A 23,215-nucleotide genomic window follows, 5' to 3' on the forward strand; every position below is an offset into this window, starting at 1 on the left:
CATATCATTTTCCTTCCCTCCGCCTAATTTCTCAAGCTTCTCTACTACTTTTGACATACATAAGGCAGATTTTTCTTCTCTTGTTTTTATCCATTATGTCATATGAACTTCCCAAGCTTTTCAGACCACTGAACCCAGCAAAGTTCCAAGCAATCAAGGAGAAGGAGAGATATTAACTTGTGTTCAGTATACAACACAGTGAAGAAGAATGCAAAAATTTGTGCAATTCCCAGCTTAAATATGTAAAACAAGAAGATGAGTTCCACAGAATTTGGGTTCACCCATACAAGACAAGACACACGCAACCAATCAGAATTTCATCAAATCCCCAAACCCAGAAAACCAAACTAAGTGATATTCCACTATTAGCAAAATGGAAAGTCATTAAAAGGATAGGATATCCCAGAACCTAGTTAACAATCATACATCTTCTTCTCTAACCGTTAGTTTTTGGCTTTACTAACTGCACTACTAACACTAATTCCTTCTACAATCACAATTCCTCCAACATTCTCTCTCAACCACGCTGTACAAAAACAAAAACCACTCCCTATATACAGCAACCACGAAACCACTACTTAATAATACAATTACCTTCTAAGAAAAACCCATCTAAGGCCTTCTGTTTTTTAAGGACTTGATGAGGATGCTTCATGTCTTGGTTCTCTTAAGTATCCCAGAAGCGTTTCCGCCTGCAAAAATGAGCAAATTTGCAACAACAAGTTGTTCATTTCATAGAATCAGTTAAAGAATTCGTGAAATAATTGGAGACTATGACTAATCGGTTTAGGGTAATCACCTTGTGCTTTGCTCGAACGCTTCCAGTCTGAGAAAGTGCAACCAGAGGTGGAATTCCACCTTCCCTTACGAGCAACCCTCTATTTCTCACACTCTCAACACACAATTGCAAGAGTGTTAATACCGCGAACTCTTTTCCTTTCACTGACCCATCTTCAATTGCTTCCACAAGCGCAGCAATTCCACCCTCTTCTACAATCGCATCCTTCCCCTCTTGAATCCCAGCCAGGCTACTCAGAACCACCATTGCTTTCTCTGCCAAACCCGTCCCTTGCTCCGCTACCAGCGCCACCAATGGCTTCACAGCTCCGGCGGTAACAGTCCGCTCCTTGTTCGGCTTGATGGAGCAAAGCTTGTAGAGCGTCGTGAGCGCGTCCTTTTTCCCTCTATTCGATCCATTCAATAGTAAAGATACCAGTGGTGGGATGGCCCCGCAAACCCCAATCGAAGTTTTGTTCTCCTCCAACAGAGCGAGGCTCATTAGAGCACATGCCGCATTCTGTTTCGAAGTTTCGGTGCCGGTTTTGAGCACATAAACCAGTGACTTAATGGCTCCAGCGTTCGTGATGATTACCTTGTTAGATTCATGGAGTGAGAGATTCAGCAGGGCGGTTACAGCGTGTTCTTGTGTCCATGGATCGGTAGATCGAAGTAGAGGAATTAAAGCAGGAACTGCGCCGGACTCCCCAATGAGTACCCGATTATCGGACCGGTTCTTCGCCAGAAGCCTCAGCTTAGCCGCCGCAGATCGCTTCACAGCAACTGATGATGACTGAAGCCCATCGATGCAGATCTTGACAGTCGGCTGCAGATCTTCGGGCGAAATACTCTCAATAATCTCAGTGGAGAAATTCTCCCTCTGCAGAAACCCTAAGCATGGCTCAGGCTCGGTCTCAGCATCTCCACCTTCTCTTTTAGAAACAACCGCCATGGACGGTAGGCTCGCAAGTCTCTGCAACTCACCCGAAATATCACTGCTACAAGCAGAGAAATCACTGAAAGCATGAGAAAGTTCAAGAAAATCCTCTTCCTGTTCAGACGATTGGTTAGCCCACTTAGGGCTGCGCGATGCCAACTCGCCAAGCCTGATGTCGATGACAGAATCAGTGAGATTCTCAGAGACGCAGCCTGATTCCCCGGCCACCGACCCATTAAACGTACAACTATTATCATCTTGAAAGAAATTGGAACGAATAGTTCGCATAGAACGGCCAATGTTCCTACTAATTTTACTGGAAGTTGTAGAAGACGGACTGTAACAATTCCTCCCCAAAGGAAACCGATTAGAACTCGAATGAGAATCCTCAATCGACACCATTTCCAAAAGCGGAAAGAAAAATCTCCGTTCAAAAACCCCCAAAATTCAACTTACACAGCGAAAATTTCAGTCTGTTTCTCAGGAAAATTTCATGGCCGGAAAAGTAAAGAAAGAGAGAGAGAAAGAAAGGAATCTGATGGCGGAACGGAACAGGTATTTTTGCTTTCTGTGTGTGTTGTTGTTGTCGTCGTTGAGCGCCTTTACTCAAGCTTTGGCATCTGGGTTTCGATAGAGCTACAAGGCCTTGTATGGTTCTAATCGTCACAGCCCATTTTAATAACTGAAACTTGGGGCCCGGCTTATCTGATCAGACTCATCTCGGCCATCCATTTGTGCAGGGTCGAGGGTTTGATGTGACAACGGTCACAGCTCCGTGGCGCCTGCTTTCGTCTTTGGCTTAGACAGCTCTCTTGTGGGGTATGGATTCCCTCGGTGGGACCGTCGGCAAGTCAGCATCGTTTCATCTCCCAAATTACAAATATGCCCTTCCCAATATTAGTTTGCTTAAATTATTAGTTTAAGTCCGTGGCTTTTATGTCATTCCATTTAAGAAAATATTTAACTACCCAATTTTGTTCCTTCCACATTCAATTTATCAACAACAAAAAAAAAATTAAAATTAAAATTAAAATTTTATGATTAGTTTATATACATTGAAACTTATAATTCATTTGAATTCTGTAAATTATTTAAAACGAAAAATCTAGATGAAAATATAACTTATAAATAATAAAAATAAAAATAAATAATGGATATGTAGAATTGAAATTATATATGTATATATTCAAAATTTCAAATAGACGCGTAGGAATTTAAAATAAAATTTGCGTGATATATTTGTTATCCTTTGTACAATTTATTTATTATTATTATTATTATTTATGACCTGCGAGAGAGCTACGGCTACGGTAAGGGTGCGGGATCCACACAGTATGCGTGTGAGTATTACGTGGCAGAATCGCGTATGGGGGCTCGCGACAATTGTCAGCATACAGCTGTAACTTTAGTGGTGAAAATACCACGTGTTGGCTCAACATTACGCCGTACCAGATCCACGCCCACGCTTCGTTTATGTACTCTTCAATTTTTATTTTTAATTTTTTTAACAGGCTCACGTGCCATGGAGTGGCTGTGCACACGTGCCTGGCGGCGGAAGGAATTTTCCAAAGTCAATACTACGATTTCAATGGATGAGGAGGCAGCCGTGGTCCTCAAATTGCTCGTTCACCACCGGCTTTAATATCGGCAAATAAAAATTCCAAAAAATTAAATAAATAAATCAAATTTTAACCACTTATTACGTGAGAAAAGGGGAGTTGTTGCAAATCATTAAATACATATTTTTATTTAGAAAATATATTAAAATAGAAAATATATGGTTAAATGAGGAGGGCCGGTTTCCCAACAAAGGGCAGGCATGATGTATCCTCCATTAAATTAATTCCCATTTACGCTAAAAATAAAAAAAAATAAAAAAATCAATAAAAATCCTTTTTTTTTTTTTAAATAAAGATCTCCCCAGCATTAATATTAACTATAGAGGTTAGGTGGGAGATTGTTTGCCCAAAAAAGGTACACAAAAAAAAAATACTAATATATTAATTTTCATGACGTTAAGAGAGGAAAATAAAAATAAAAATAAAAATAAAAATAAAAATAAAATGGTTGGTGATATTGATTTCTTAGCCCGCACACTTCCAAGGTGATGATACAATCAATGGGGCATTAAATATAAATTGTGTCCGTTTCAGATTAAGTGCCGAAAACAATAGTTATTATAAAATTAAGTAGTTTTAATTTAATTTATGGTAATGGCCCAACATGCTTAGCTGTCAATCACCCTAATTGCACTTTGATTAGACACTCTTCTAATTAATAAACATTTAAATTATTAGATTATAATTTGATTGGCCCCCATTTTTGGATTCTATACGTCGTATCAGATTTTTCAACCTTTATTTATCAATACTTTTTAATATTTAAATTAATAATTTTAATTATAATACAAAGAACTTAAGTTTATCCTTATCTTATTGATCACGATAACAATTTAAAAAAAACATATGTATTAGATTTTTATTTTCAAAAATGATGGTTAAATTTTTTAATTATTTTGTTTGATTGTTTTTTAACAGTTAAATGACCGTAAGGTTTGGTAGGGAAAGGAGGATTAATATAATTAAATGTGTGGCTCCAAAAGTCTTGGGTTTGTTCAATGCCACTTAGGAACTTTACCTCAATTTTTTTGGTTCTAGATCTTTCAATGCTTCTAGAAACCATTGATGGGTCTGGTAAATTTTGAGAACTGTAATTTTTTTTTTAAATATATGTTTATATAAATAATTAATAGATTTATATAAATGTTTTTTTTTTATTAATGGAGATCATAAAAATACGGACACGAGCAATAATGTTTTGTTTTTATTTTTTACTAAAAGAATATAGATAAAAAAGACAAAGAAAGAAAAGGGTAATTTCAAAAAGTGGATCTCTTTTAAAATAAAATAAATCAAAAGACAAGACATGAAAACAAACTTAGTCCAATTAAACTTTTTATTTTCTTTTTTATTTCTTTAAATATAAAATAAAAAGATAATGGCACTTGAAAAATCAACACTAGGATTAAGGTAGTAAACCACAATCACAACCACAAATTATATATATTTATTTATTATTATTATTTTTAAATGGTAAAGTAGTCGGTGATTCAGGTGGGTAAGTAAGTAATGTTTGGTGCATTTAAAAAGAGATTTTTTCTTATTATTCTTTAACCTAATTATTTTTATTTTCCCAAAAAATAAAATCTTCTTTTTCTCATTTAATATTGAGTTGTTCAACCCCCTTCCTTCCGCCATTTAATTCTCCTCCTAAAGTCAACCTCACTTTCCCCCATTTAATATTCACACTTCTCCCTATACTTCAATTCAACATTTAATTTTCATTATTCCCACTATTTTTTAATTTAATTAATTTATCCAGTCATTAATATCGAAATATAATTCATAAATAATTGAAATGAATTCGTTATATTAGAGATTATAATTTTCATATAATCTATGATACACTAAACAAAATTATAAAAATAATTCAAGTTTGAGAAAATATGGAGAAATGGAAAAAAAAAAAAAAGTTATTATTTAAAGCTGTTGAATAAATGGGTTAAGGAGTTGCTAAATATTTTATTTGGTAATTATAGATGGTATTATTTGGGTGCGTCTCCAATTTGCCAAGAATGAAACGGGGTGGTCTCCTTGGGCTTGGATTACTTGTAGGCCCATTTATCAAAGCCCAATTCACGACATCACACGAATGTACCTTGCATTCAACACTTTCAAACGTTATTTGAGATCTACTCAAAATGACATGATTTTGTATGAGAAATGCTGCCCGAGATAGTCGAATACTAGATCTTCATCAATTTAGTCATTTTGTTCGACATGTTTGGTTTTGTGGAATTTGAATAGATTACAAAAGGTGGGGTGTTGTTGGATTGGATGATAGCTTAAGTATAAGGTGAAAAAGTAGGCAAATTGTGCGATGGAATGTGAATGTACGCAATATAAAAGGAAACCGAAAGATATTCTTTTTACAAATTTGAAATAGAAAATTGTTTCATCGGCTTCAATTTGTCGGCCATGAATCCTATTATCACCTAGTTTGAATTTTGAGACATTCCAAACATGAGAATGTCATTTTAAATTTGTGAGATGTTACTTTATTGAAAATACTAAAGAAAATAAAAAAAAAAAAAAAGTTTTTAAAATAAAAATATTTGATATAATTAAGATAAAAATAAAAAAAAATATAAAAATGAGAATAATTTGTGATAGGTGGAATCGATCTGGTTGAGGGTCCCATCCCGTTTTATGGTATATTTAATTAGAAATTGGAAAGGTATTAATATTAATGAAAATAAAAAGTTTAAAAGAGGGAAAATTGGTAAATAATGGGGGAGACACGGTAAAATTGAATTGTTTTTTTTAAAAAAAAAAGAGAATAAAACAATGGACGGTGGAGATTAGTCGTAGTGGCGTAGGACTTCACTGATTTATTCTCGGTTTCAATAAAAACTAAACGATTTAGGAGGAAATTTGAAATCCGGAAGTTTGTTTTGTAGGGAGAGTTTAAAGGATGACGTGGAGAGATCAGGGCCATACAGCTACTAAAACTATTTACGTTACAGTAAAGTTTATTGATTATCGCTTATGAATTGGGAAGTTTGGAAATATAATTTGCATAAATTTTGCATAAAATTTGGGAGTGACGCCTCTGACGTGAACCACTCCAATTTTCTTCTTCGTTTGTTTCTTCACTTTCTCTCCGATCTTCTCCCATCGCCGCTTGCGCCTTCACGCCGACCTTCTCTTCTCCACCGCCGAATCATTCTACGTGCTCTTGTTTTTGACCTTGGGCCTTTTGTTTTACATGGTGGTCTGGTGGCTGCCCACCTTCAATGTCTATCGCCGAATTTCCTACCAACGTCGATCACGTCCACATCAATAGCAGCAGCCCCAACGCCGCCGATCACTATCAGCTTAATCGCAACCATTCCCAGGGTCATCGTCATCCTTGCGTCTCATCCAAGCGCAAGTTAGATGAATATGCTCCCAATTTCGACGATGATGACGAGGACGAGGACGAGGACGTTCACTTGTTTAACTTAGTTTCTGTCAGAATGAAGAGGGGCGAGACGTGTGTGATCGACTGCTCTTCTGACGGCGGGCTCGGTGAAGGGACTAGCACCGACTGTGAGCAACGGGATTTTGATGCCCTTTCGACCTCTTTGGCGGCAGAAACCTCGCCAGAGCCCATTCCCTCTTCGTGCGAGTTGCAATTTTTTGTTAGAACGATCTCCGCTGGGAATACTATGGTAATGCTTGCAAATATTAACGATACTGTGATGTCGCTTCATGAACGTATTCAAGCTATTACGCGTATACCAATTTTCGAGCAGAGATTGATATATAGGGGAAGGCAACTCCGGCACGAACAGACACTCCTCGAGTGTTCGATACAGAACAATGCGGAGTTGCAATTGGTTGGTCGCATGAGAAGCACGGAGCATCCGAAGGCTTGGCAGATTGTTGACGATATGGTTTCGTTGATTCTACGACTTTATAGGGGCGAAACTGTGTTTTCTGCTTTGGAAATTATCACTACCTCGATGACTGATTTCTTAAGTTTGGCTACGGCAACGGACTTAGATCAGACAATTAAGCAACTCCAAATTTTCTTGTCCCTCTCCGCTCCAGCTGCGCTAGTGATGCTTTATTTGTCTCCGATGAAAGGTAATAAAGAGTGTGCTGATAATCTGATTAAGCATTTTATGGATTTACTTCGCCATTCAGTTTCCAAACAGTTGCACAAGTGTTGTGCGATTATAGCATTAGAATTTTGTAATTTGCTTAGGAGAGATAATCCGGAGGATAGTTTATATATTTTATGCCGAAGTACTCTGGGTTCATTATTGGAGGCTGATGCAATTGCTTGCGGGATGAGATGTATAGAAAGTGTTAGGGAACCCATCAAAACACTCGAACTCATTCCGTTTGTTGACGAGTTAGCCAATAAATTGTCCATCGATTTGTCCTCAAGTATACGGTCTCCCACAAGTGCAGGGCCTTCTGCGACTGATATTCGTGATTTTACAGCATTTTCGCTTCCTTTGCACAAAGCAATTGAAGGACAACTGAGTTTTCATTGCTCCAAGCGTGTGCCTCTGTATGGGGGAGGTTATAGAGATCCTTCTTATGGTGAAGAGGGCGAATTTCTTTATAATATTTATCTTGGTTTGTTGAAAAAGATGGATATGTGCCTTCAAGAAATGCAAAATTTCTTGGTTGACAAAGAAAAGGGGGACCATGTAATCCCATATCCTGGATGGTCTCAATATCTTGCAATTCTAGAAAAATTGAACAGCACCTCCCATCTCTTCCAGGGTCTTGAAGAAGAATTTTGGACAATCATGAAGCCAAGGAAATCTTCTATTTGTGAGCTTATTGTGAGATTTGCAAAACGAGGCGATGATTACTCATGGATTCTTTGCCATAAGGATGTAATGAATTCTGAATCTAGAAGGCATTTGTCGATGCTTATGTTTCCAGAGCCAACAGAAGATTACGAGGAGTTGCAGGAAATGCTGATTGATAGGTCCCAATTGTTGGAAGAATCGTTTGAGTACATCTCAAATGCAAGTGTTGAGGCTCTACGCCATGGACTCTTTATGGAATTCAAGAATGAGGAAGCTACAGGTCCTGGTGTCTTGCGAGAGTGGTTTTTTCTGGTCAGCAAGGCTATTTTTAACCCACAAAATGCCCTTTTTGTTGCATGTCCCAATGACCGAAGAAGATTCTTTCCCAACCCTGGTGAGCTTACTGACATATTTCTTTAATAGCGTGTTTCATTTAATACGTCTTCTTCTGGATGCAAATAAGTTACCTTGAATGCCATACATTGCCAAACGTTTTTTCACTTTTAATTAGTATTTTAGTTGTTTTTGCCAAGTATGACAGGTAGACCAAGTGATGCTTAAACTGCTGTTTTCAACCATGTCAATGGACTATATAGGTTTATCATTTATGTGATTGAATTTTACTGAAAACTATTGAGGTCATCCATGGCCCATCAGAAGAATTTTTTTATCAATTGTGTGCTGGAGCAAGTTTTGATGTATATACTTTTTGATATAAGTAATTTGTTTAGCATTACTTGTTCACCCAAATATAGGATTCGTAGAGTGTTTTTCATTAAAATTGATGCTTATGCCTCATACCACCTCAAGGCTTCCTCCTTGCCTCTTCAAGAGGAAAAGCCTCAAGGCTGCCTTTAGTCTTTTTATAATATTGGGGAAAGGCAGAAATCACGATAACTAGGAAACTGAAAATTTGTTATGAACTTCCTTTTTAGATTCAAGTCATTAATCTTAGGTAAAGTGATCGGTAATGCATTGGTTGAAAGGTTTCTTTTTTGGATAAACGACAGTGATTTCATCCCAAAAATTCAAAGGTACTGCCAAAGAGATAAGATATCTCTTTCCGATGAAAAATTCCAAAAGATCAACTTGGTTGGAAGGTTTCATCATGTAAAAAGCGAAAGGCAACTCTTTGATTGATTTCATGATCTGCTATTCCTTCGAATTATTACCTGTACCCCATACTTTAATTTCCTTGCTATCGATTGAATGTCTTATTCCCATCTATAATGCAGGTGTTACTTTACTACTATAATTGAAGAATAAGAAGTTTGAAAATTATTCTTTGTTAATAATAAGTCTTAATCTCAACAACAAATAAAAGCAGTTCTTTTAGTACAGCAATATAAAGTATGTGGGAAGTTGTATTTATATTTTCATCCTAGACATTAGGGTTCATTACTGCATTGTGCTTCTACTCAGTTATGGTGCTGTTTATAAATTATGTGATGCAAACATTAGACGCAAATTATTCTTATCTTTACCTGTAATGATTACATGTTGCAGCTTCAAAGGTGGACCCTATGCATCTCAATTATTTCAAATTTTCTGGCAGAGTTATTGCACTAGCTTTGATGCATAAAGTGCAAATTGGTATTGTCTTTGATCGTGTTTTTTTCTTGCAATTGGCTGGAATGTGCATCTCCTTGGAGGATATACGAGATGCTGATCCATACTTATATAATAGCTGTAAGCAGATTCTTGATATGGACGCCAATATTGTTGATTCAGATGCTTTAGGACTTACATTTACTTACGATTTCGAGGAGCTAGGAACAAGAAATGTTCTGGACCTTTGCCCAGGAGGCAAAGACATGGTTGTCAATAGTAAGAATCGTGAGGAATATGTTAAGCTTCTAATAGAGAACCGCTTCATGAAATCTGTCTCTGAGCAGATATCACATTTTGCAAGTGGTTTTACTGATATACTTTCTGACAAAATATTACACGAATGCTTTTTCAAAAACCTAGAGCCTGAAGATCTTGATTGGATGCTCTATGGGAGTGAAAGTGCAATCTCTGTTGAAGATTGGAAGGTGCACACCGAATACAATGGCTACAAAGAAAATGATCTCCAGATATCCTGGTTTTGGAAGGTATGCATTTTTAGAATTGGTGTTTACTTTTTAGTAGCTTCTTGATTAGTTTACTTTTGCCCGGTTTGCCTGCTATTGCATCCCATAACTTTACATTCCCTTCAATCTCGTGCATTTATGCATTATCTTTCACAGCAATTCAGGTAGTGAGTGAAAACTTTATTAAGAATGATGGCATCTCAATTTCTGAATGTGCAAGTACGCAGCTTGTGTTAGTGAATGAAACCTATGAACTCCCTATATTTCATCTGCAGATTGTGTCCGGGATGACACTGGAGCAGAGGAAGAATCTTCTGTTCTTCTGGACTTCAGTCAAATACCTTCCAGTCCAGGGTTTCAAAGGCTTGGCTTCAAAGCTCTACATTTACAAGTCTTCGTCTCCATGTGATCATCTTCCTTCTTCTCATACATGCTTTTTCCGGCTGTGCTTCCCGCCGTACCCCACCAAGTCTATCATGAAAAGTCGCCTTCAAATTATCACTCAAGAGCACGTCGGATGTAGCTTTGGTACATGGTAACCACCCCCCTTTTGCTTGGATTTTGTCTGCACATATTTTTGTTCTGGCCTTGTACAGAATCCACAGATAAGAATGGCCATGCCCGTGTTTTGTGATCAGACTTTTATTGCAGCTTCTAAGGTTTTATAGTCCTAGTTAATTTTCAATAAAATGTCATTCCTAATTTTCAGTGTCCAGAATTGTGGTACCCAAGAGGAAGAATTTTCTCTTACGCTAACTCTTATGGATTTCTTTGTATTAATTGCAACTTTAACTCTCAACTGTAAGTATTTTTCCGTTGTGTGTATAAGTTCTTTATAGAAGAGTTCAGTATCGTTCCCCATCCCATTATCTTCACATGAAGTTCAGGCAAATTACTTATTTGGTCATTGAAGTTTAACATTATTTTGGGTTTAGTACTTCTGTCCACTTTTCTGTTACTATGTGATATTATTATTTTTAATTAAAATGTATGTTTTTCATTATTTTAAAATTTTTATTTTATTTTTTCTTTCCTCTTTCCTCTTTTCCCCTTTCTGTTGATAGGAGTGTACATCCAACCCGTCAACTTGAAAATCCAACTCCTATCCGAATGATGAGAGTTGGGTTGGATTTAAAAGAATTTTAGGTTTGGGTTGGATTTAAAAGAATTTTGGGTTTAGGTTGAGTTTGTTTTTTGGAACCTGATTCGGTTCCGGTTGAGTCTGTTTTTTGGAACCTGATTCGGTTCCGGTTGAGTCTGTTTTTTGGAACTTGATTCGGTTCCGGTTGAGTCTGTTTTTTGGAACCTGATTCGGGAGGACCTAATTTGAAAATCTTAAAAAAATAAGAAAAGAAAAGAAAATAGGCCTAAGCCCATGCAACTCGAGTCCAGAGTCATCGGTCTTGTGTCTGCCCTTGGCACTTTGCATTTTGCGGTTGTCTCTTTGACTCTCTCTCTCCTCTTTGACCATGAGTTCGAGACTTTGTCTTGCAATCTCAGGCAAGGAAACTAGGTAAGTGAAATGAAGTCCTGTCTAGCACTCATTCTCACACACTCACATCACAACTTTCGTTTTCATGATTCGTTGTTCAACCCCCTTTCGGTTCTTTCTGTGTTGTCATTTGACTTCTTAGCTCTGTATTTTTCATCTGACTTTTTCGCTTGACACTCCATTATTTCACGACCCAGATCCAACACAAAATTAGATGATTGAGTTGGGTTCGTTTGTGTAATTTTTTAGATTAGATTACCAATTCAACTAAACTGAAATTCTTTAGACCATATACACCCCTATCTCTCTGTTATGTTATCTGTCTGTTGGTGGGCATTGTTATTGCATCTCTTTCCTCTCCATATTCATTAAAAAGGGAAATGATTTCAGATCTGGGTTGTTCTAGATAAAGAGGGGTAGAAGAAAGAAGATGAAAGGGGATAGGTTGACAGCTGCCATGGGCGAGAAAATGAAGGAATTAAGAGTTCAATCATCTATGATGTACTTCGTTTCTTTTAGGCTCCTATCTTTTTAGATATATACTATATGTTGATTTTATCCCTAACATTTGAATAATATACTCAGTAACTAAGTTAATGGTAAGGTTTTGTTACCATCCAAACCATGCTATGTTCTTAGGGAACGAAGGTTTAGAACAGAGTAAAATATGTTTTTATTGAAAGGTAAAGAACAAACCAAAGGTAGCGACTGTGAAACACAACATAATACCCATTCTATCTCCCAACCCTCATCACTTTGCCTCGCACTGAGACAACAAATAAAACATTCAACCGAATTTGCTTCATTCATTCATTCATTCATTCCTCTGCTGGTGCTGCAGCTTCCTCATTCCCTGCTCCAGCTTCACCCTCCTCTTTCTCCACCTGCACCTCTTCCTCTGCTGCTACCTCCTCCTCCTTTTCCGCCTCTTTCTCCTCCACCTCAGCCACCGCTGCCGGGTCCACTGCCTCTGCTTCACTGGCAGCTTCTTCTTCTACAGACCCTTCAGCTACATCTACTGTCTCTTCTACACCCTTTTCCTCAGGTTCTGGCACTGCAGCTACATCAGGCTCCGGCGATTCTACGGGGGTTGATTCAACCTACAACACCCAGATAGCACAATTCATTATAAGTTGTAATCCAAATGGGAACCAAATCAATACATATATATATTTTCTTCTTTTGCTTGCCTCCACAGCTTCTTCCTTTGGTTCTTGTGCAGGCTCTTCAGCTACAGCTACTGCCTCTTCTACAGCCTTTTCCTCTGGTACGACCACTGCCGGCTCCTCTGCCACTGGCAGTACTACAGGGGCTGAATCAACCTACAACACCCACATCGCATAATTCATCAATTCAAAACTAAAAGTAGCTTATAAGCTGCGATGATCCAAGAAAAAACATGTCATTCACTGGCATTCGTTTGTTTTGTTCTTTTGCTTGAAGAACACGTACCAACACAGAAAATCCCACATTGCAAGATCATTTACAAACATTTATATAATATGAAATTAAAAGGGTTTCAAAAGGGTTTGATCTGCATCAAATATTACAAAAACTGAACCCAGAGCTTGAATTACCTCAACGGTGGCCATTTGAGAAAGGTGAAAGGAAGCAAAGGAAGTGAAGAAAGTGAATTAAAAAGGAAAACGCCCAGATGAGCTTAGAGTGAGTTGATTGAAGCATTAAACAGAGAGAGAGGGTTTATATAGGTGTATGACAAACGCTGGATTGCAATAAAATATAATAAGGTTGCTGGAAACAGAGCCATGTGGACTCCACGTAATTCTTTACTCATTTTGCCACCTCATTTACCCCCACATTCTTTGTCCACCTCTGCAAACTTTCCTTTTAAAACACAAAATCATATACACTTAACAAATTTGTGTTTTAGCGGCGCAACAAACGTGAAAAAGATGTACACATCGAGAATTATTAAGAGAAGAGTCTCATGTCGACTAATTAAGAGCATGATAAGTAAAGTGACTAAAGCTTATAATATAGACAATATCATGTGATTGTTCAAGTCTGTAGACCTAATAAATAAATTTTTTACGTCCTACCACCTCACGTAGGGCGGTGGCTGAAGTGGAGACCGGGCCAGCAAATGCGATCTTGACCATTGAATGAACATAGAGATGGACCCCATGAAACAGAAGTTGTGCTGGCGTGGCAGGGCTTGGAATGTAACCGCCCTTCCGATTTGGAAAGGGTCCACCTGGATTTTGTTGCCAGGTCGGACGCTCGTGACCCCGGTCCCACCTTTGCTACCCGCCATTTAATTTGCCACGCCATACCTCACTCATTTCAATATTCTCCAACATACAAATCTTTCAACCTTACTCCCCAAATTACCCACTCCAATTTTAAATTTATATAAAATTATTATATGAAATATTAAAATTGTCTGAAATTAAGACCCACTTAGTCCCTATTTCAAGGGTTCAAATTCTTAGAACCATAGAAACTCACAAATTTTAAAGTTTCTAAGTTTTTTAAATGTCACACCAAATATCAAATCCATTGCATAGCATCATTACTCATCACATTTTCAAAATATTTGTATTTAATCGATATTTTCTTGTTTATTAAATAAATAATTATGAGTTGTAATTGGGATTAATTGAAGAAGTAAAAAAGTGAAAATTGGAGACAGTAAAAAAGTACAATAAAAAAAAGGGATGGAATTAGAGATGTGGATCTCAATACATTTTGGTGTTTGGAATTAAGCCACATGGTCACTGGAAATGCGTGCCATCGTCATGCATTGGCCTTGCCTTCTCTCTACTATTATTATTTTAATATTATTTTAATTAATTATTATAATATCCAAAAGTCTGATTGAAAGCTGGACGGCGGTGATCGCCTTTCCCACCGGACCCACCCTTGTACTACAATATTCTTCGCCACGTGTAGATTCCTCCCTGAAACGACATACTTCTCTGGCGTTTTGCGTCTTTTTTCAATTTTCCATTTATTAATAAATGTCTAAATTATAGAAATTATCGATAAATTTTATCTGTATTAAAAAAATACTTTAACAAATGTTTCAAACNATTTTTTTTTTTTTTTTTTTTTTTTTTAATGACAAAATAAGATTCGATTGTCTACGTGGATTCGGAATTTTGCAGATATCGACGGAGGGCAGTCGGCTGTGGCGGCCGAAGTCCCCGACGGTGTGATGTTTGGGGCTTCGGAAGCCACCGTGTTCACTGTTCAAAGATTCTTGCTTGCAGAGCCAAACCAAACACCCAAGTTCCTTCCTTACAGAAACCCTTACGGTGGAAGGAAGGGAAAGGCATCTCCCATGGCTATGGCAATGGCCGCACTATTTCTCTCACTTCCTCATCACCCATCACCTCCATTTCACCCTTCCAAATTCCAATGGCTTTGGCGTTTTCTTCTGCACCAAGTTTCATCCATTTCCCCATCTCAATCTCAAACTCCAACATCCTCAACGCCCCCTCTCTTCCCACCACCAATAACCCCCGCCCATCGCCGGCGCCGTCGGCCAAGCGTCGAGTCTCTCTGAGCGTAAAATGTCACGGCGGTGACGCCGAGCCGGACAAAAAAGACCCTTTTGAAACAATCGACAAACTTTACAAGGACATAAAGAACGAACACATCGCTCCCTTCCAACCCAAATCTGTAATTTTACCATCCCATCTCTCCTCCCTTACAAACCATCAAAACAGAGGGTTTGAATTTCTCGTTTCATTTTGCAGAGGAAGCCGAATTTCGTCTCTAATTTCATCAATGCCTTACAGAAAAGAATAATATTCTTAGTGCAGCCAACAAATGATGGATCGATGGTGGGTGTTAAATGGAGAGTAGGTACATTCTCCAAACTAAAATCTCTTAGTTTATTTCAGTTTAGAGCCGAAATTTGAGAGGTTTAAGGTTGTTGGTAATGGCAGGGTGGCATAAACCCCTGATGGTGTGGGATAATGGTGTCGGCATCCATTTCCACCAAAGCTATGTTGGAAAGTTGCTTATTAGGTACTTGAATTCAATCTATTTGTTTCCATTTTCAACGTCTCTTCGAGCTTTCTTCCATAGACGCCAACTAAATCCTTCTCTGTTTCGTTTTCCTTTGAAACTGAATGAATTGGATTCAGCAACTTGGAGAATCTACTAGACCCTGTTCTTCGCCTAGCGCCCGAAACACTGGTGAGTGAACCTACACACCTTCTTTCTCATTCCATTAGGTACTCTTTCTATATGTTATATAAAACCCATCTCTTTCTAAGACTTACAAATTTGTGGGGAACAGAGGAATTGGAGTTGGGTGCGGGGAAAACAGAGGAGAGCTGCAGCCCTGTGTGTGGGTTTCTTCTTCCTCATTCTCTCGCTCTTCTTCTTCAAGTTTTGTGTTCGGTAGGGCCGGCGTTCTATAATGTGCAGAGCCCAACAAAGAAGGGACAGTCAACTTCTTATGCATTTCAAATACACCCATAAATTTATACCCAATTGTTTCAAAATTGCCCTTTCAGCTACCTACGATGTTTCTAGTATAATGCAAGTTCACTTTGTCATTTACATTAATTTTACCCAAATGCCATGCTCCTCATGTGTTGTATTAACAATTTACTTGATTGGTGAGCGTACCATGCTAATTAGTCGACATTTTGTTAGCGATGCTTAGGATAAACACTCGATCGGTTGAATAGAAATATAGTATGAAGTTCATTAAGTTAATAAATATACTAGAGGTTTGAAAACTTGAACATGTAAAAAATTGAATCAAACTTAGTAAATTTGTTGGGAGTGGGTTGAGTTAAAGTGAACCAATCCAAATTTCTCTCCAGCTAAATTGTGGTCATTCTTAGAAGGACATAATAGGTAACAATTCAGCTTCTCCAGTAGACCATTTTAAAATTGTGAGGCTGACATAAATACATAACAAGCCAAAACCGACAATATCTACTCACTGTGAACTTGGGTTGTTATGAATGATATCAAAGCTATCCAAATTTAATAAATAATATGAAGTTCATAAATTTAATAAACATACGAGAGGTTTGAAAACTTAATTTATAATCAAGGATAGTGTCTTAAATTTGTTGGGAATTGGTTGAGTTAAAGTGAACCAATCCGAACTTATTACTTAATTTCTTCTTTGAGCTAGACAAATTTGTATCTTAATCAATTGGTTTTGGTCTAAAAATTCACCCAAATTCATGCCTTTAACGTAAGGTCATTTGGCTGACATAATATGTAATAACTCACTCTTTCCACAGTACACGCATTTTAAAATCGTGAGATAGCAAGTAGATAATATCTGCCAACGGTGGACTTTGGTTGTTACAAATGATATCAAAGCTAGACACAGAACGGTGTGCCAACGAAGACATTGAGCTCTAAGGGAGGGTGGATTGTGAGATCTCACCTTATTTGGAGAGGAGAACAAAACATTACTTGTACGAGTGTAGAAACATCTCAACACGTTTTAAAATCGTGAAATTGACGATGATACGTAACGTTCTAAAACAAACAATATAATATTATGTTTCGCACCAAAGATTCTTGCTTGCAACTAAATGGAAAGAAGGGAAAAAGGAGGTTCTTTCCTTGTGGGGGCACATTGAGAAGCCAAGTTTGTAACACTATGGGGGGGAAGAAAGCATCATCTCCCATGGCAATTTTGTGTCCATTCCAAGACGAGAATCCTCTTCTTTCCAATGGCCTTCAATCCTTCCTCATCTTCTGCCATTTCACCTTTCCAATGGCTTTTTCTTCCTCAACAAACATCATCCATTTACCCATTTCAATCTCCCCGTCCAACTCTAGCTCTAACTCTAACAACTACAACTCCGCCGCCTCTCTTTACACCAGACGTTGCCCACCGCCCGCTGCCAAGCATCAACGCTATCTGTGCGTAAAATGCAATGGCAGCAACAAAAGCTGGGTGCCGGGAAAAGATGACAACGACAACGACAAGACTCTCAAAAGAGTCCACAAACTTTACGAGGTGATCAAGAACAAAAACATGAACCAGGTGTATGAGGTAATAGCAGATGAACTTCCCGATGCTTACAATTCCATCCCTGCAATACGAGTCTTCCGAGCCATATTGGTAATTTCACAAAAAATCCCATCTACCTCTTTTTCTTTTTCGTCTTCTGTTGATAATGGTTTATTATGTATGTGTTGCAGCCAGTGTTGGAATTCTTCTCTCATATCTCCAAGACCTTCGTAAACAGCCTGAAATTCACAGCGAAGCCAACAACAAAAAATGGATCGATGGCGGGTGTTAAATGGAAATTAGGGTGGCAGAGAACCCTGATGACGCTGGGAAAGGGAATCGATATCCAGTCTCACCATATCTATGTAGGAAAGTTGCTTATTGGGTATTGGAAACTGTTTCTTTAGTCTCTTGCCATTCCTTACCTTCTTCAAGTTCTCAACTTGCAAACTCAAAACTTTCTTCGTTTTCTGTTTTGTTCGAATGAATTGGATTCAGTAACATGGAGAGGATAATGGATGCTTCGGTTCAGCAGAAGCCCATAGAAGAGGTGAGTGAAGTGTTCAGTACAGGAGATCTTACTTCTTCTTGGCTTAGACAATTTGTTAATATATATATATATATGAAATGATCTTACTCCTAGCAACTGCAAATGCTTAGGAGCAGAAGGATTTGAATTTGGAGCCGCCAAAGAAGAGGCGGGCAGCACCATTGTATCTGGGCTTCTTCTTCTTTGTTCTCTCGCTCTTCTTCTTCCAGTTTTCTGTTCGTTAATGGCCGGCGTTTGAGGTGGCTACTAAAAAAGTGTTTCAGAATTGCCTTTTGAGCTGACTATAATCTTTCAATTATGATACATTTGTATCGGGGCTTCATTGGGTTCAATAATCATTTTAGATTTTTTATAATTTTTCATAACATAAAACTCAACGTGCATAGTAATTAAATATTTTTAAATAAGCAAACAAACACTAGAGGTAGTAACATTTGACATTAGGATTTAGCAGAAAAAGGCACTAAAAAACTGGCAAAAGTAAGATATTTCATTCAACGCACTTGATTTCTAGATCATATGAGTCCAGGTTGTTTACCGCATGCTACAGCTTACACAGGTTTTATTACAACAGAAAAACATCTACTCAGTTTTAAGATGGTAATGATAGTTACCAACTCTACGGCTCCATCAATCTTCCAAGGGAGGTGAAGGAACAATCTTTCCGGTGCATGTCCCAAATCCAACAGTGTAACCATTTCCCTGCAATAAAATCAAATGCCAGATTATATGTCGAAGGCATCATGTATGATACAAGAAACAATTGGTATCAGAACGAAACACGCATCCCAACAATGGAATCAGTTTTTGGGAACCAACCATCTAAATGAAACTTTCATTTTACAATCCTTCCTTAAGTCTTATAATAATCCTCATAATTTCTAGGTGAAGGAAGTTCCTCTTCTTAAGCAGGACATTTTTATCGTACAATGACCTACTTGGTAAACGTTCGATGCAAATTTTAAGTACCATGGTCAATGTAGGAAATTCAAAGAACATAGGATGATTGTAAACTGCTACAAACCTCACTAGTAATTACTAATTCCGATGTGCTAAGAACTCAGGAAAGAAGATAAAATTGATAAAAATATAAACCTTGCATTGACCAGTGAAGATGACTTCATCTCCATCTTCCAGAAATTTACGAGATATCCCATTTAATAACTCCAATGGCTTTTGCCCATTCCATGTTAACTCCAACAAGCAGCCTAGAGAATCTTGTTCCTGTGTTCAAACCAAAGTGGGGAACACAACTCGAAAATTATAAGACTATTCCAAACAAACATTATATAAAACAAGAAAACACACACACTCGTGGAATTGCAAAAAAATGCAACATGGATCATGAGTAGAAGTCGTACAGGTCCACTTATGGTGCCACTGCCCATGAGATCACCTGGCTGCAAGTTGCAGCCATTACTAGTATGGTGTGCAAGCTGTTGAGCCAGCGTCCAATACCTACACATTCCACGAGTAAATAAAGGAAAGATAGAGAAGTACCACAGACATTGCTGAAAGTAAAATCAAGGATCGAGAAAGCAAATACAAGACACCATGCTCCAACCAAAAATCCATGATAATTACGATGAAAAGAGTCAATGAACTGCTGCGTATGAAACATGTTAGAGCTTATTATCCAGAGCAATCTTGTAGACTTCTTTAATCATCTTGCCCAGACTAATTAATTTTCATCTCTGCCACCTGGACTAAGTGTACAAGTATAACTAGATTCACTTATCCATGGTTTTTTAGAGGGGGTAAGGAATGACCATCACTCGGTATTTATATATGACATTGAAAAAGTGGTAATGCCTCCTTACAAATGCTTAAAATTGCTTCTTGTCACCACATGTGTATCTTGTTGGCCAGCAGGTCGAATTTGAACCTTGAAGTAGGAAGAAAAATTCATCAAGATCTCAAACACAAAAGCAAACTCTATAGCTCAGAGCACGAGACATATAAATGCAAAGAGGGAGAAAAAAAGTGCTGGATTTTATTAGAAGACATTATAGTCAATAATGTAATAAGAGAAAATCATGGGATACAGTGCTATACAATGATTAATAAAGATGAATTAATTACCTCCAGTGGGATGTCATAGTTCTTGGATGCCTTTTCAGCTAGATATGGCAATGGAGGTGGATCCTACAACAAAAAGTACAAATCATACGACCTGTTAGAGATTTTACACAGAACATGCAAACAGGGCAACAATGGCGTTACAAGTTTCATTTAGGAAAACACACACACACACAGATGATATGGAGTTTCAATACCTGCTTGGGAGCATCACATATGAAAGGCTCTAGGGCTTCTAGTGTAACAATCCAAGGGGATATAGTAGTACCTAAAACAGACATCATATAGAAAAAGAGGGTAAGGTGCCTGAAATCATCAATAGAGTCGAGACACAGTGAGAGTAAAGAATTCTAACCAAAATAATGCAAATACCATCTCTAACCAGTAAAGACAAAGGTATAAGTTATAGCTTCAGCTTCTATAACTAAAAATGATAAGGAAAAACAAATTTTTATACTTACCAAAACTCTTCCCAAGAAAGGGCCCTAGAGGAACATATTCCCATGCCTGAATGTCTCTAGCTGTGAAAAGACGAAGTATCAGACGCTGACCGAGCAAGCAAGCAGAACCTTATAAATTAGCAAAGCTAAGTATTCTTACCACTCCAATCATTCATCAGAACCAGGCCAAAAATATGATTTTCTGCTTCATTTATATCCACAGGCTTTCCCAATTTATTTCCTGTACCAACAACAGCAGCCTGTACGCAACATTAACATTTAACGTCAGAGGTCAAAATTGTACCTATGAGTAGAACATAAAATGATCTATAACACTACCAATATCTTATAAAAAAATCTGCATAGGCATCTGAGTTTAGAACTCTAACCATTTCCAGCTCGAAGTCCAACTTAGCAGAAGGACCGAAATTTGGTGTAGAGGTTTCAACCGGGGTGCTCTGGCCTCTGAAAAAGGGCATGAGACAAGTCTAAAGATAACAACCTAAGAATGAACCCATACTAGAAAGAAGGGAGTATTGTATCAAAAAAACAATAACCAAGTGGGAACATGTGACTGAACCAGTGGACAAAATGATGCAGAAGTATGATTGAACCTATAAAGTCTGTTATAAGGAATCAGAGCAAGAACAAACCCTGACAACAATACAAACAAGCCTATTATAATCAAACCTAAAGTTCTTTTATCTAATAAGGAGTATGATCGACATCATTAGAGGATGAGGCATTAATTAAATAAATGAATGACATCCAAGGCCATTATATTCATCCCCACCCCAGTCAAGTTTCAAAAAGATTGGCATATAGATAAGCATCTCTATCTCATTTTAAACTCTCGTACAAAAGAAGAAGAAAAAACTACATACTCAACAAACAAAATAAGGGGAAACTTAAAAAAGTTTGTGTACCGAGGTCGAACAATGTCTGTTCCTGAGATGACAATGGATGATGCACGTCCATGATATGCAATTGGAATGTGGAACCTATATATATATGAACATAGGATTTTCAACTTTCAGAACAAAAGGAAAGGGGACGTTGAAGAGTTATTGCTTCACATTCAATATCCACAAACCAGTTGGGAAGCACTGGGTTTTGAGAACCGCGAAATATAGCTCCGCAATTTTTTGCATGATGCATAGAAGAAAAGAAGTCCGTGTAGTCCTGAATTGCCACAGGAAGAACCATCTCTGCACTACTCTGGAAATGTAAACATCTTATTGACATTAGATAAGCAGATATCTGATGGGAAATTTGAGCATTCTGAATTTTGCACATTATTACCAGTGGAATAAGTGACCTTGACCTTAAAGCTTCATTGTCACGCAAGGCTGGTTCAGTAGCTGCACCAAGAGAAAACGAGTTTTTTCATTGGTATGATAAGCATGTAAACACACGCGAAACATTATCTTCAAATGAAGAAATAATAAGCATACAAATAGTAAAACCTGAAATCTTGATACATCATCCTACCAATATAATTCTAATTTATTCTCGGGAACTTTTTTTCTCGTATTGAATCAAGATCTTGATTATAAGAGTTACGGTAAACGTACACGATAATAGTTTTTGAAGCGTCGCACGAGCTTCCTTCCATGCAGGCCGTCCCAGAGACAGAAACTTGTTTAGATTAGGCTACATTGAAGTTGGAAAAGAAAAAAGAAAAGATCAGGCTACACCCAAATTGGAAAAAAAAAACAAATAGATCAGGAATGATGGTGTGTTTATTAAGTAAAGAATACATCTTCAATGGCTTTTCAAAGCAAAGGCAAAGTGAATAAAATAGTACCATTATGGAGATTAGTCATTCTTAACACTGTCAATTTTGCCAGGAAAAAAAAAAAAAACGAAAAGCAAAGATAAACTTATGAAAAAATGACGTCGTGAAAATGCAAGGTAACCAAGTCATAGCGACAGGAGCAATTAAACGTACATTTACGCGCACCAACCACGACAGTAGAATTATTAATTGCTAAGTTGAGCGATCAATTTCCATCGACCGGCATTTCAAGAAAGAAAGAAACTACAGACTACAGTCTTGATCTCAATCTTGGATTCCGTTCACATGCTCGACAAAGACGAGCCGGCAGGGTGAATATCGCAATTTAAAGATCGCCATTAAACTGTTAATCTCTAACCACCATACCTGAAGGAAACAGTCAGAATTCTTGAGGAGAGGCCCGTCGAAGAGGCCAGCGGAGGCGATTACAGAGAGGTCCAACACGTACTCGCCAATAGCCACACCAGGTCGCTGAACGGAACCAGGTCCAGACTTGAATACTCCGTAGGGAAGGTTCTGAATGGGGAAGTGAGAATCCGGATGAACTTCGATGAAAGAATCGAGAGCCATGTTGTAGGTAAAAGACGATGGCGTACACAGTCGATGATTTCGGGGAAGAAGTAGAGTTCGAGAGGAACGGCAGCGATGAAATGAAATGGAGTGAGAGGACTGCAACTCTGTCTGTGCTTTTATGGAGGGAGGATAGAGGGGGCCAATTCAATTAATTAAATT

General features: G+C 37.8%; 6 protein-coding genes across 9 annotated transcripts; 3 read left to right on the forward strand and 3 right to left on the reverse strand.

The window, feature by feature from the left end:
• Positions 1–199: 199 nt before the first annotated feature.
• Positions 200–2,378, reverse strand: LOC111782080 (U-box domain-containing protein 4-like). The gene is made up of 2 exons (XM_023662862.1): positions 800–2,378; positions 200–692 (listed from the first exon to the last, which is right to left on the reverse strand). Exons 1-2 carry the CDS (start codon positions 2,114–2,116, stop codon positions 630–632), a joined length of 1,380 nt encoding a protein of 459 aa, XP_023518630.1. The 5' UTR covers positions 2,117–2,378; the 3' UTR covers positions 200–629.
• A 3,969-nt stretch (positions 2,379–6,347) lies between these two features.
• Positions 6,348–11,022, forward strand: LOC111781315 (E3 ubiquitin-protein ligase UPL5-like). 2 transcript variants are annotated; one of them, XM_023661838.1, is made up of 4 exons: positions 6,348–8,481; positions 9,594–9,914; positions 10,059–10,183; positions 10,438–11,022. In XM_023661838.1, exons 1-4 carry the CDS (start codon positions 6,570–6,572, stop codon positions 10,699–10,701), a joined length of 2,622 nt encoding a protein of 873 aa, XP_023517606.1. In that variant the 5' UTR covers positions 6,348–6,569; the 3' UTR covers positions 10,702–11,022. The 2 variants fall into 2 exon arrangements, with proteins under 2 accessions (XP_023517606.1, XP_023517605.1); XM_023661837.1 differs by having other exon boundaries at positions 9,594–10,183.
• Positions 11,023–12,303: 1,281 nt separating this feature from the next.
• On the reverse strand, positions 12,304–13,364 carry LOC111781574 (cytochrome c1-like). The gene is made up of 3 exons (XM_023662243.1): positions 13,232–13,364; positions 12,845–12,976; positions 12,304–12,754 (listed from the first exon to the last, which is right to left on the reverse strand). The coding sequence occupies exons 1-3, from the start codon at positions 13,244–13,246 to the stop codon at positions 12,473–12,475; spliced, it is 429 nt and encodes a 142-aa protein (XP_023518011.1). The 5' UTR covers positions 13,247–13,364; the 3' UTR covers positions 12,304–12,472.
• A 1,369-nt stretch (positions 13,365–14,733) lies between these two features.
• LOC111781886 lies at positions 14,734–16,237 on the forward strand. Of its 2 annotated transcripts, none has more exons than XM_023662614.1 (5): positions 14,734–15,299; positions 15,377–15,485; positions 15,569–15,650; positions 15,770–15,821; positions 15,902–16,237. In XM_023662614.1, the coding sequence occupies exons 1-5, from the start codon at positions 15,036–15,038 to the stop codon at positions 16,046–16,048; spliced, it is 654 nt and encodes a 217-aa protein (XP_023518382.1). In that variant the 5' UTR covers positions 14,734–15,035; the 3' UTR covers positions 16,049–16,237. The 2 variants fall into 2 exon arrangements, with proteins under 2 accessions (XP_023518382.1, XP_023518383.1); XM_023662615.1 differs by having other exon boundaries at positions 14,736–15,299; positions 15,925–16,237.
• Positions 16,238–17,198: 961 nt separating this feature from the next.
• Positions 17,199–18,521, forward strand: LOC111781941. Of its 2 annotated transcripts, none has more exons than XM_023662682.1 (4): positions 17,199–17,727; positions 17,808–18,001; positions 18,115–18,166; positions 18,277–18,521. In XM_023662682.1, the coding sequence occupies exons 1-4, from the start codon at positions 17,260–17,262 to the stop codon at positions 18,388–18,390; spliced, it is 828 nt and encodes a 275-aa protein (XP_023518450.1). In that variant the 5' UTR covers positions 17,199–17,259; the 3' UTR covers positions 18,391–18,521. The 2 variants fall into 2 exon arrangements, with proteins under 2 accessions (XP_023518450.1, XP_023518451.1); XM_023662683.1 differs by having other exon boundaries at positions 18,283–18,521.
• A 117-nt stretch (positions 18,522–18,638) lies between these two features.
• Positions 18,639–23,179, reverse strand: LOC111781940 (fumarylacetoacetase-like). Its single transcript, XM_023662681.1, has 14 exons — positions 22,850–23,179; positions 22,260–22,338; positions 21,988–22,046; positions 21,779–21,903; positions 21,612–21,686; positions 21,075–21,150; positions 20,846–20,945; positions 20,707–20,766; positions 20,443–20,513; positions 20,249–20,311; positions 19,987–20,051; positions 19,528–19,624; positions 19,262–19,390; positions 18,639–18,868 (listed from the first exon to the last, which is right to left on the reverse strand). The coding sequence occupies exons 1-14, from the start codon at positions 23,051–23,053 to the stop codon at positions 18,797–18,799; spliced, it is 1,275 nt and encodes a 424-aa protein (XP_023518449.1). The 5' UTR covers positions 23,054–23,179; the 3' UTR covers positions 18,639–18,796.
• Positions 23,180–23,215: the final 36 nt, after the last annotated feature.

The sequence above is a fragment of the Cucurbita pepo genome, chromosome LG19, assembly GCF_002806865.2.
Source record: "Cucurbita pepo subsp. pepo cultivar mu-cu-16 chromosome LG19, ASM280686v2, whole genome shotgun sequence".
Taxonomy (NCBI): Eukaryota; Viridiplantae; Streptophyta; class Magnoliopsida; order Cucurbitales; family Cucurbitaceae; genus Cucurbita; species Cucurbita pepo.

What these genes read in the sequence shown, in the direction of transcription:
- LOC111781940 (XM_023662681.1), bottom strand. Translation starts at nt 23,053, where the DNA reads ATGGCTCTCGATTCTTTCATCGAAGTTCATCCGGATTCTCACTTCCCC. An exon ending in GCTTCAAAAACTATTATCGT is followed by an intron (nt 22,047 to 22,259) that starts GTACGTTTACCG and finishes CTCTTGGTGCAG; the next exon opens with CTACTGAACCAGCCTTGCGT. An exon ending in TATGTGATGCTCCCAAGCAG is followed by an intron (nt 20,312 to 20,442) that starts GTATTGAAACTC and finishes TTTTTGTTGTAG; the next exon opens with GATCCACCTCCATTGCCATA.
- LOC111781886 (XM_023662614.1), top strand. Translation starts at nt 15,036, where the DNA reads ATGGCTTTGGCGTTTTCTTCTGCACCAAGTTTCATCCATTTCCCCATC. An exon ending in GGGTGTTAAATGGAGAGTAG is followed by an intron (nt 15,486 to 15,568) that starts GTACATTCTCCA and finishes TGGTAATGGCAG; the next exon opens with GGTGGCATAAACCCCTGATG. An exon ending in GCCTAGCGCCCGAAACACTG is followed by an intron (nt 15,822 to 15,901) that starts GTGAGTGAACCT and finishes TCTCTTTCTAAG; the next exon opens with ACTTACAAATTTGTGGGGAA.
- LOC111781315 (XM_023661837.1), top strand. Translation starts at nt 6,570, where the DNA reads ATGTCTATCGCCGAATTTCCTACCAACGTCGATCACGTCCACATCAAT. An exon ending in AAGATTCTTTCCCAACCCTG is followed by an intron (nt 8,482 to 9,593) that starts GTGAGCTTACTG and finishes TACATGTTGCAG; the next exon opens with CTTCAAAGGTGGACCCTATG. An exon ending in AGATATCCTGGTTTTGGAAG is followed by an intron (nt 10,184 to 10,437) that starts GTATGCATTTTT and finishes TTTCATCTGCAG; the next exon opens with ATTGTGTCCGGGATGACACT.
- LOC111781941 (XM_023662682.1), top strand. Translation starts at nt 17,260, where the DNA reads ATGGGGGGGAAGAAAGCATCATCTCCCATGGCAATTTTGTGTCCATTC. An exon ending in GAGTCTTCCGAGCCATATTG is followed by an intron (nt 17,728 to 17,807) that starts GTAATTTCACAA and finishes TATGTGTTGCAG; the next exon opens with CCAGTGTTGGAATTCTTCTC. An exon ending in GTAGGAAAGTTGCTTATTGG is followed by an intron (nt 18,002 to 18,114) that starts GTATTGGAAACT and finishes AATTGGATTCAG; the next exon opens with TAACATGGAGAGGATAATGG.
- LOC111781574 (XM_023662243.1), bottom strand. An exon ending in CAAAGGAAGAAGCTGTGGAG is followed by an intron (nt 12,755 to 12,844) that starts GCAAGCAAAAGA and finishes TGGGTGTTGTAG; the next exon opens with GTTGAATCAACCCCCGTAGA.
- LOC111782080 (XM_023662862.1), bottom strand. Translation starts at nt 2,116, where the DNA reads ATGGTGTCGATTGAGGATTCTCATTCGAGTTCTAATCGGTTTCCTTTG. An exon ending in GCGTTCGAGCAAAGCACAAG is followed by an intron (nt 693 to 799) that starts GTGATTACCCTA and finishes TCATTTTTGCAG; the next exon opens with GCGGAAACGCTTCTGGGATA.